Source organism: Hordeum vulgare, chromosome 5H (assembly GCF_904849725.1).
Source record: "Hordeum vulgare subsp. vulgare chromosome 5H, MorexV3_pseudomolecules_assembly, whole genome shotgun sequence".
Lineage (NCBI taxonomy): Eukaryota > Viridiplantae > Streptophyta > Magnoliopsida > Poales > Poaceae > Hordeum > Hordeum vulgare.
The window spans coordinates 475720797-475732880 of record NC_058522.1 but is presented as its reverse complement, the minus strand read 5'-3'; the positions used below and the strand labels follow the sequence as shown (position 1 = coordinate 475732880).

The 12084-nt window shown below is 46.2% G+C and overlaps 1 protein-coding gene across 1 annotated transcript; it reads right to left on the bottom strand.

Annotated features, from left to right (window-relative positions):
• Window positions 1-3508: 3508 nt before the first annotated feature.
• Window positions 3509-5317, bottom strand: LOC123396132 (berberine bridge enzyme-like Cyn d 4). Its single transcript, XM_045091183.1, has one exon. It carries the CDS (start codon window positions 5283-5285, stop codon window positions 3708-3710), a length of 1578 nt encoding a protein of 525 aa, XP_044947118.1. The 5' UTR covers window positions 5286-5317; the 3' UTR covers window positions 3509-3707.
• Window positions 5318-12084: the final 6767 nt, after the last annotated feature.

Below are 12084 nucleotides of genomic sequence, written 5' to 3'. Positions count from 1 at the left end.
CCGCTTGTCATTTCCTTTTGCTCCTCGTTGGGTTCAACAATATTACTTATCGAAAGGACTACGATTGATCCCCTATACTTGTGGGTCACCAATCCCCCTCCGACTAAGTGCCGAAACAGAGTTCTAGATGGCCTCCCGTCGGAACGGAGAATTGCGGCGGCATAAAAAGTGTTTCGGGACCTTTTGTGGAGTTTTTAGGGTAAATAGAAATTTACAAGCCAGAGAACGGGGTCAGGAGAGACACAAGGCGGCTACAAACCATCAGGCCTCCCCTAGGCTGCGGTCTGATATCTTGTGAGGGCCTCGTGTGCCTCCTGACCTTCTTCCGATGCTCCACGGTCTTCTTTTGGTCGAGAAAAAAAAACACAAAAAGTTTCAGGTCAATTGGGCTTCGTTTGGTACTAGAACCTGAAAAGTGAAAAAACACGCAAAAAACAACAACTGGCACTGGGCAGTGGGTCAATAGGTTAGTGCTCAAAAACAATATAAATTGGTAGATAAGTGCCTAAAAATGTTCTAAAATGATAACATAATAGCATGGAACAATCAAAAATTACAGAAAAATTGGAGACGTATCAAGCACCCCAAAGCTTAATTCATGCTCATTCTCTAGTAGGTAAATGATAAAACATATTTTTTTGATGTGACATGCTATCCATGGTGTATTCTTATGCATGTATGCTCATTGAAAAATGATGAATTAACATGCATTACCACAACAATATTTATAAGTATAAACAACAAAACAATTAATATTTCAAAGTGTACCATCCTCAAAAATTGTTTCAACCCTTTCCATCTTCATTATATTAGCAAGGCATGGTTTCATCTTCATCACAAAACTACAAATGTCAAGCACAAGAGTGCCCAAATCAGGCAATTGGATAATATGTTTTCAATATGCATCATCTTTTTATTCTTCACGCAATACATAAACATGAACCATTTGACATAGCATATAAGTGGAATATAGGAAGGTGGTAGGTTTCAAAGGGCCATCAACGAATTTTGAGGAAAAAATCACATGGTATCACAATTGTTAGCCACTACCACGAATTGGACCGGATACAAAAATGTGCTGCTCATCTTATAGATTGCACTTAACTTGTTTTGGTGAAAATAACACACAACAATTGTTGGATACAAAAATGAGTTAATTCTTCTTTAACAAATGCATTGTAGTATAATAATCCTATTTGTTCAACAGATACATATCCGTTTTTAGTGTATAGCAATCAATTGTCGTTTATAAAAGTTCCATGTTAGTTCAAATGCTACAACAATTTAGTCATTCTACTTCCTTCGTTCCTAAATATAAGTTCTTTTAGAGGTTTTGTTAGAGGAGTGCATACGGATGTATATAGATATATTTTAGAGTATAGATTCATTCATTTTACTCCGTATGTAATCCCTAGTGAAATATCTAGAAAGACTTATGTTTAGGGACGGGGAAGTACATGTCAAACAAAGCGGAAACGGACATCTACCGCCCACATATACTTTTTGAAAAATATACACGCACGCGCGCACCCACACACACACCACCACCACACGCAGACACTCGCATGGCGCTAACTGGCGTCTAGAGTTGTTGAGCTTCAAGATCACCAGCTCCGTTGCTATCGACGGTATTGTTACTTCCTGAAATGATAACCCACATATTGCTCACTGCTCGTCACGTTACGTATTAATTGACACAACCTCCATACAGTGTCCATTTATAGAGGTTGTGTCAATTAATTCGGATCGGAGGGAGTATATTTTTTAAGTGAAAGAGAGGTGTGCTAATTATTGGATAAGGAAGTGAATGTGCTTTTTTATTAACAAGGTATGAATTCAACAAAATAATTCCTGAATGCTGAAACTATACAATCCATAGATATGCTAAGTTTCCTTTCAAGATTTTTACTCCAAAAGATAACACACCTTATTACGTCACCCACACATTTGTGTGAACCACCGTGTTAGCTAATGTGGCCTCCTTTGGTTCATAGTATAGGAATACCATAGAAACAGAAATGGAAAAGCTAACGCCCACACATGTGGCACGAAGCAATATGACCCAAACGCCTTCATTATTATCCATTTTGCCACGTCAAAACAAATGACATCAGCGGAAATCTTTTTGGTTTTCGGCTTAAAAATATTTTATCTCCTAATTAAAAAATCTAATTAAAAATCCGTTTTACCATTAAATCCGTCTTGACGAGATCTTCAAAACTAGATCCCATGTTAATATGTTTCGATGAATAATTTTTTGCCAAAAGTTGCCTTGATGTTTACACAGTAGTTGCTATAGTGTTCATACTAAAGTTGCCATGACATGTTCTATCTATTTTTTTTCTATATTTAAAACTATGTTATATTTTTAACTACTTTTTACGACAATTTTTATTAATTGACCATGGCAATTTTTAGTAATTAACCACGGCAAATTTAATGCATGTATCATGGCTATGTCAGAATTTACTTTTAAAGGTAGAAGAAAAAATAGCTGAAACATATCATGGCAACTTCAGTCTAAACATCATGGCAATTCATGTGCAATAGATATGTCAATTTTTAACCTCAAAAAAGTCGTTGAAACATATTGATATGAGATCTAGTTTCGAAGATCTCGCCGCGATGGATTTAATGGTGAAAACGGATCTTCAATCAGATTTTTCATTTAAAAGATAAAACATTTTAAAAACTGGAAATCCAAAAAGATTCCTACTTGCATGCATGCATTGACGTGACTGCAATATGTGTGTTATAGGCATGTGGGCGGATGTTGCTCCCACCATACGTGTGGACGTTATGAGGACCCAACAGAAAAACAAAAACAAAATGAGATGATATGCATCTTAATGGAAAAAGATGTTATTTGATGCATATGATACGAATTTCTACATTGAGTCTAGGCTAATGTTTTTTTCCTTTGCAATGTGAAGGATTAGGCCTCCTTTGATTGGTAGGAATTTTGTAGAATTCTACACGATAGGATTTTGAAAGGAAAAAAAATCCCTTTGAACCCTTTGGTTTGTAAGAATGGATTCCTATTGCTATATAGGATAGAAACCAGCCCCTCACATTTCATAGGGAAAAAAATATGAGCCTAGACTCAACGAAACAAAAATCATATCCTACACATCAAATGGCACCTCTTTTTTAGAATTGAGATACATGTCATCTCATTTTCTCGAATTTTCCTACTCGTATGGTATTCCTATTTTATGAACCAAAGAAAACCTTAGTTCCTATCCTACATAGGAATAAGAATCCATTTCTACAAACCCAAGGGCTTTAAAGAAATTTTTCCTGCAAAAATCCTATCCTATGAAATTCCTCCAAACCAAAGGAGGATGCTTCAAAAAAGTAAGTTATTCCTTTGACTAATTGCATTTGTACTTTAGCAAATCATCACTCTTCCTTTTTAAGCCAAAAAAGGTGTAGTTTTCTGCCAAGTTAGGTAAAGCATATACTCTACATAGTTTTTATGCCAAAAGTTAGAAGTACTCCATATAAGTGTCTAAAGATTCACACGTCGTGTAATTTAATTATAGATTTGTTCAAGATACAAATACATGTACACATATACCACAATCATTGTGGTAAGCAATCACAAACCAGCATCAACAAATACATGTACAAATAAAGTTAAATATGTAGCTAGCTACTTAGCTACCATGTACACAAAAGAGCTAGCGGCCCATTTTGCTGTTCGATCACCTGCTATTGGCAAATGGCGGGATGCTCTGCTCGTTCCTGAAGTAGTCGTCGGGGTCGATCTGGGCCTTGGCCATCGCCAGCCTCTGGTAGTTACCCTTGAAGTACTTCTGGCCCCAGACCATCCCGGCCTGGAAGCTGCTGACGTTACCGACGACGACGTTCTCGCCGAGGTCCAGGTCCCTGTAGTTGAAGTAGGCTTCCCTCGGGCTGGAGCTCACGAACGGCGCCATGAACGCGTAGAACTCCCTGATCCACCTGGTCTGCACGGCCCCGTCCCCCGACGCCATCGACCAGAAGTTCATGTACTGGATGTTGTACAGCACGCCGGCGCGGTGCGGGTACGGCGTCGCCGACTCCGGCACGGCCGCGATCTGCCCGCCGTAGGGGTCCAGGATCATGAGCCCCGCGTTGGGCTGCGCCAGCTTGGTGAAGATGCTGGCCCACGCGTCCCGCGGGATGGCCCGTCGGACGTAGTCGGACGTCGCCTTGTAGCCGCTGCTGAAGACGGACTCGGCGGTGGTCCGGTTCAGGAGGTCCTCCACGGTCGAGGCGCTGCCGAGGTAGATGTAGGGCACGGACTGGATCCAGGTCATCTCCCTGCAGTCGGACCGGTTGAACCTCAGCTCCGGGAAGCGGCTGCTCATCACCGGCAGCAGCGCGTCGCAGGTGCCGAGGAACAGGGACTGGAAGTTGGCCGTCTTCTGCTGGACGACCACCCTGATGATCAGGTCCTCCGGCAGGGCCGGCGCGATCTGCTGCCACCTCGTGACCACGTCCGCGGCGCCCTGGCTTGCGGTCACCGGGACGTTGAACACCGTGACCTTGGGCGGGACGGGCAGGAGCTTCACCTGCCACGACAGCACGACCCCGAAGCTCTCGCCGCCGCCGCCTCGGAGGGCCCAGAAGACGTCGCTCCCCATGGTGTTCTTGTTCAGGAGCCTCCCCTTGGCGTCCACCAGCACGGCGTCGATGACGTGGTCGATGGCCATGCCGTACTTTCGCAGCAGCATGCCGAAGCCGCCGCCGCTGAAATGGCCTCCGACGCCGACGGTCGGGCACAGGCCGCCGGGGAACCCGAGCACGCTGCTGGCCTTCCCGATCGCATAATAGAGCTCGCCGAGCTGGGCGCCGGAGTCCACCCACGCGGTCGCCGCCTGCGCGTCGACCCGCACGGAGCGGAGGCTCGACAGGTCGAGCACCGCGAACGCCTCGGCCCGCACGGACCGGTACGACAGGCCCTCGTAGTCGTGCCCGCCGCTGCGCACGCGGATGCGCAGCCCGCTCCGGCGTCCGCAGAGCACGGCGGCCTGCACGTGCGACGCGTTCGTGGGCGTGACGATGTAGAGCGGCCTCACGGTGCTCGGGGTGAAGAACTTGGGGTTCCGGATGGAGGACTTGAGCAGCGGCGTGAACGACGGCGAGCTCGGCGTGAACACGAGCTGGCGGGGGATGCTCGCCGACAGGCACGAGAGGAATGCATCGGACGAGTTACCCTGGGAGGCGACGGAGGAGGTGTAGCAGCAGAGCAGGGCGAAGGCGACGAGCACTAGGCTGGAGCTCCTAGCCATGGCCATCTTTGCTAGCTAGCTTGTTGTACGCTGCAGTGTTGCATGGTTCGGACCCGCGCCTGCATGCATTTTTATAGCCTACGTACGGGGCACGTGGAGAACGAGTTCTCCTGAAAGCGGCCGCGGCAGCTGCTCCGGTCTACCACGCTACTGCAGCCAGCTGGAGGCGTTGAAAAGTCATGGTCAGCTACCTGGATCGCTATCCGGTGAACGGTTCTACATTAGTCACATCACATCACATCGTCTAGCATCTCTATCTGAGGACTGGTTGCGATTTTTCCTTCGTTCGAAAAGTAAGAACAAATGTAGACGCAAGAAAGTTCAGATGGCTGTTATCAGATGCCTGCATGGGTATGGCAGGTCGTCCTTGCCATTGAAGATAAACATGGCACTGTCACAGCCGTAGCCTCTTAGACGTCTGGACGGCGTTGGACTTTTGGACGTACGGCTGCGGTGCCAGGGGCGAGAACAGTGGTGAGAACGATGTGACCGTATGCATGACGGTCGGCATTTATCTCAATTCAAAAAGAGCTTGATCCGGTTTATGTGAGAAAAGAGTTCGAACATTGATCCAGTGTATGAGAAAAATCGGATCGGAGACCTTCATAATAGACCCATACATCCTAGCAATACAAGACACAGGAAAACTAAAAAAACACTCAATACCCAGTTACATCACAACGCAAAAATCAACTATCTGAGAGCATCTTGAACAAACGCATGCCGCGCACGTATTTATTTTTTTACAGAGCGCGCATCGGCTGTTTTGCGCGCGAGTAATCAGTTGCTTCACCAGACGCTATAAATTTTTAGCGCGCTAGTGTGTCGATTCAATAAACTTGTAAAATCGAACGCGCGCCTAGCTGATACAGAAACAACGCATACAAAATGATCTCAAACATCCTGCACGCTCGTCCGGAACGGCATGAAGAGCCCGCGCGAGGCCGCTGTTCGGAGCCACAGCGGCGTCCGCAGCGACGGGGGATGTCAAGCCCGTGCTAGGGTTTGCGGCGGAGAGATCGCGCGTGTATGGGGAGGGAAGGGGTTGGGGAAATGTCGGAGCGTCCGTCCATGTCTGGAGGTTGCCGGCGGTGGCGCGGGACGGGGCAAAAGCGGGCACAAGCGAAGAGTTTAGCGACGATTGCTCGCTTCACACACGATTTCTTTTTGACGCGCCCGCGGTAGCAGACGTTCAAAAAAAGAAACACACGATGTTGTTCTATTCGACGTGCGAAGTGATCTTTAGCACGTGCGTGATTTTTATGCGTTTCCCGGAGGTGTCGATTCGATCGCGCGCTAAAATTCTGATTTTTCAAACGCACGGCTTATTTAACGATTATGTTGAAGTTGCTCTAAGCATGTAAGCGATAGTCACATACAAAGCAAGATTCGCAACAAGGGAAGGTTGTCTATGGTCGTACAGGCTGTCGACCACCGGAGTTGGAAATGGCCGGCCGGCCGGAGGAGCATCAAGCAACAACACGGTCGATCCCAGAACAGCCACACCACCAGCAGAAACCCCACAGTCGTCGGTCAACGTTGAACTGCCACAGCTTGGACAAAACCATATTCTACAAGTAATATGGACGGAATAACGGATAATCTTTCTTTTAAAAGTCAGAGCGGAGGGAGACTGTGTTTCCCCACAGAAGAAGAATAAAAGAGATCGTGTTTGCACTGACATATCCATAGCGTTGGTATTCCATCAGCCAAAATGCATGGCCGGCCGGTTGGTTATGACGAGCTGTTACGTAGTACAGAGGATCCCATCGGCCAGTCAAAATATATTGGACGGTCTATATGTATACCGGCCTCGCTATCCAAAGCGATTGTCAGGTGTTGACAAGTTGTGGTGTCGCTAATAACGTGCCTCTTCTTCTTCTCACGACTGGTTTTCTTTCAGTTCAAAACTCTTCCCCCGTTTAGCCGTTTTTCTCTTCCTCTCAGCTTCAACGTTTTTACCGTTCCAAGGCAACGACTCTAGTCCACATCTACGCCTTTCCTTTTGGTTTGGAAATTTTTTGTAGGAATTCTACATGATATAATTCCTATAAGAAAAAAGTCTTTAGAAGTTTTTGGTTTGTAGAAATATAATCCTATTCCTATGCAGGAACTACTCCTATGAGAGGTGTCAACCGCGGAAAAAGGGGTGGCCCAGCCCGTTCCCGCAAGGGGGGGGGGGGGGGGGGGGGGAGCACCCATTTCCCTCCCCTGCCGCCGTCGGGCAAAGCCCAGTCGATGTCGGTGGCGGCGGGGCCTCCCCTTCCCCCTTCTCACTGCGTGTGCTGGCGCGGGACAACCACAATGGGCGGAGGCGGGCAGCTAGGCGGCGTGGCTCGGGCGGTGGCTCCCTAGTGTGGAGGCGCGGACGGCCGCGGGTCAGGCGGCTGCTCGATCCGGGATCGGGGGCTCCTCCGGCGGGCTGCCTATAGGCAACGCGTGCCGAGACGGCGTGGGCCATCCGTATAGCCATGCCCCGAGGTACTCCTCGGTCAATATCCATTAACGGGACATGGATGTCCATATTGGATACTACATATTCTTCGAAGATCTTATCGGTTGAACCTCAGTGTCAAGGATTCATATAATCCCGTATGTCATTCCCTTTGTCCTTCGGTATGTTACTTGTCCGAGATTCGATCGTCGGTATCCGCATACTTATTTCAATCTCGTTACCAGCAAGTTTCTTTACTCGTTCCGTAATACAAGATCCCGTGACTTACACTTAGTCACATTGCTTGCAAGGCTTATGTGTGATGTTGTATTACCGAGTGGGCCCCGAGATACCTCTCCGTCACACGGATTGACAAATCCTAGTCTTGATCCATACTAACTCAACAAACACCTTCGGAGATACCTATAGAGCACCTTTATAGTCACTCAGTTACGTTGTGACGTTTGATATACACAAGGCATTTCTCCGGTGCCAGTGAGTTATATGATCTCATGGTCACATGAACAAATACTTGGCACACAGAAAACTATAGCAATACAACAACACGATCAATATGCTACGTTCATAGTTTGGGTCTAGTCCATCACATGATTCTCCTAATGATGTGATCCAGTTAGCAAGCAAAAACACTTTGCACATAGCCAGAAAACCTTGACTATCCTTAATCAACTGGCTAGCCAACTAGAGGCTTGCTAGGGACATTGTTGTGTCTATGTATCCACACATGTATCTATGTTTTCATTCAATACAATTATAGCATGGATAATAAATGATTATCTTTAAACATGAAATATAATAATAACTTTTATCATTGCCTCTAGGGCATATTTCCAACACACACCACCCAAAATTACATATTCATCTCTGTTTTAAAACAATGAGCTATGGCACCTGTGCAAATCCATGCTTCCCTCTGCGAAGGGACAATCCATTTACTTTCATGTTATTTACTTCTCATGTTGAGTCAACTTCTATTCCAACCTCAATCTATTAGTTGGCAAGCATCATGTGATGGGGGAAGATAGAAACCTATATGACCAGTCAAATATATTTGATCATGACTTATTATTGTTGACAATTATCTCTATGACAAATGAGTTGGGAGGCAAAACATTAAGCCCCTATCTTTCTCTATGTTCGATGGATGCCATTTGTTCTAAAAATATACTTTGAGTACTAGCAATCATAAAAGACTATATGATGATTCAGTATTTGGAGCTCTTACTTACACTTTGTTGAGAATAAGTTGAGTTGCAGTTGTTTGGTGACTATGAACATAGGTTTTTATGTTTCAAGAGAATTCATTGTTTGAACCATAACATCTGAATTGGTTGCTACTTTATCATTATGAGTTTTATGAGAAAGAGTTGTTGTTATGATGCTAGGAAAAGTGGTTGAAATTATCATTGATCAAACTTATGCACTATGCTAGCATTCACACTTCATAAATTATTTCTTTTATCATTTACTTACTCGAGGACGAGTAGGAATTAAGCTTGGGGATGCCGATACGTCTCCAACGTATTGATAACTTATGAAGTATTCATGTCATATTTACCTATGTTTTTACTATGGTTTTATGATTTATTGGAAAAACCTATTAATAGTTGCAAAAGTGCACAAGTTCTTGTTTCATGCTTTGATGTGTAGGAATTAATTGGAAATTGTCAAAATAATGCAAAAGGAGCCTTGTTGGAGGAGGACTCTCACTTTCTTGAAATCTATCCACACACAGTTTTTAGAGATAGTCAGTTTAAACCCGAAGACAACGTCAAATGGAAAAGGCTAAAGTAGGAAAGTGTGGGGAATTTATGTCATTGATTCTGGACTCCAAATTTGTCCAAAATGGAGTTAGGATGCGATCTCTAGACCCGTTTTACTCGAGGAAAATATCTGATTGCGGGATTACGAGAATTGATGACGTGATTGAGTCCAACTCTTACCATATCTGAGGTATTCGGCCAAGCCACAACTTTGGGGACCCGTGAGGGCTGTGAGGAGTCCCTACGAAGGTTCTAGAGGTGTCCAAGAGCCATTGGATCAAGGGTCCATCAATCGAAGGGCCATAAAGCACCACAAAGGCACATATAAGGAGAGAAAAACCCTAATTTCAAGAGAGCCACAAAAAGGCACGAATTTGCCTCTCCCTTGGCAGCCGCCAAGAAGGGGAGAGGCTCCCGCATTGCATCACCAAGAGCAAGGAAGAAGGGAGGCAAGGTGATACGGGGCGCACCCAATGCGGTGGATCTTTTCACACTTGGAGGGGGGAAAGGAACAAGCAAGAGAGAAACTCAAGAACAAATCCCCAAATCACAGATCTACTAGAACAAAATCACATAAGGGATACAAGGATCCAAAGTCAACATGAGGATACAAGTAACGGTAGTATTCTCGATCCAAAGAACGAGGTCTTGGTATCCCTTGAGATCTTCCCTCTAGAGGGGCCTTCGTATCACTTGGATCTTCTCTCAATGGAGGTACTCTCCTTGGGAGAAGGAAGTAATGGAGCTATGCTCTACAACAGTCTTTGCTAAACATAAGCTAACCCTAACTAGGGAGGGGAAAGGATATATATAGTTGTAGGCGATAGAGAGGGTACATGGGCCGAGGCCCGAGAAGCTGTGCACAGACAGTGTTGGGACGTCCCGAGGGCGTCGGACGTCCGACGGCTCACGGAGGTCCGGACGTCCGAGACCTGTCAGTCATCCAGAAGGCTCAGAAATCTGGGATTTCAGCTCTGTTGTCATGGCGTCGGGACTCCGGGGGGGCTCGGACGTCGGAGATGCGTTGGTTGTCCGAGAGCTGGAGATCTAATCGGCTGGGCTCCAGCCACCGATCGTCCGAAGGCTGTCGGTTGTCCGAAGGTTGACGGTCGTGAAAAGACCTCGATGACGCCTAGAGGGGGGGGGTGAATAGGCTATTTTAAAAACTTATTCAGATTTGGCATGAACTTAATGCGGAAATAAACTAAGAGGGTACTGTCAAGCACAAATCCTAAATGCACTAGGCACTGCAACGTGTATCAACGACACGATCTACCAAGATGAGCACAATGCAGTTACTAACAAGCACAAGTAAGTTACAAACTTACTTGAGCTATATCACACGACAAGTAGGTGAACTACACAAGATACTAGATCACACTATATCACACGGTATATCAAGGGCTGCAAGTATGTACGTGTGGATATAGAGGGTATGCTAGAATGATTAATCTTGTACAAGAAATATCCAACACAATATAATGAGCACAACTAATATGCAATGTATGTATGCTCAAATAACACAAGTAAACCACAAGTAAGGAGTTAGGGTTAAGGATAACCAAGGTCACTGAGACGAAGATGTATCCCGATGTTCACTTCCTTGGAGGGAAGCTAGTCACCGTTAGAGAGGTGGATGTTACCACGAAGGCACACCAACGCCACGAAGGCTCACCCTATTCTCCCTTTGAGATAACACCACGAAGGCGTTTCTCAACCACTAGTGGTAAGCCTTTGAGGTGGCTTCCAAACCCTCACAAACTTTTCCGGGGGTAATCACACGAATTGATTCCTCTTCGAAGGACTCCTACCGCCTAGGAGTCTCCAACCTCCAAGAGTAACAAGATCATGGGAATGCTCAAAACTTGCTCAAATCTCGAATAGCTTGGGTTGAGAGGAGGAGAGGGAGAAGATCTATCTTTTGATTGGAACAACTCTCAAAGGGGCTCACAAATGCTCTTGGGATCTAAGATTTGGAGTGAGAAAATGTGTGTGAGGTAGAAATGTGTTCTTATGAGGATAAGGCTGTGTTGGGAAACCCTCTCACGAAGTGGGAGGGGGTTATTTATAGTGTGGAGAGGAAAAGAGCCGTTGGGGACACTTTAAGTCACACAAGGTCCGGACGTCCGACAGTTGTCGGAAGTCCGGGCGTCCGTGAGGGGCCGGACGTCCGACAGGGGTCGGACGTCCAAGACCTGTAAGCACGTTTAGAACTCTTCTGAATTCATCAGCGGCCGGACGTCCGACAGGGGTTGGACGTCCGAGGCCTGTAGATGCGTCTGAACATATTTGAATACATCAGTATACGGACGACCGGAGTGGCCCGGAAGTCTGTGTTGTACAACACAATTTCTTCTGGTGGTGGCTTCCGGATTTCCGACGGGGGTCGGACATCTGGAGCTCGGACGTCCGGAGGGGGCCAGATTTCCGAGATATAGTGCACACAAACTACTCGTGTTGACCTCCGGATTTCCGGAGCTTGGCCGGATGTCCGGCCCTCGGACGTCCGGAGGGAGCCGGAAATCCGAGTTATAGAACTCATGTTCTACTGGTGCAGGGCACCGGATTTCCGAGGCTAGTCGGACGT

Coding starts and splice junctions, on each gene's coding strand:
- LOC123396132 (XM_045091183.1), bottom strand. CDS start 5,285: ATGGCCATGGCTAGGAGCTCCAGCCTAGTGCTCGTCGCCTTCGCCCTG.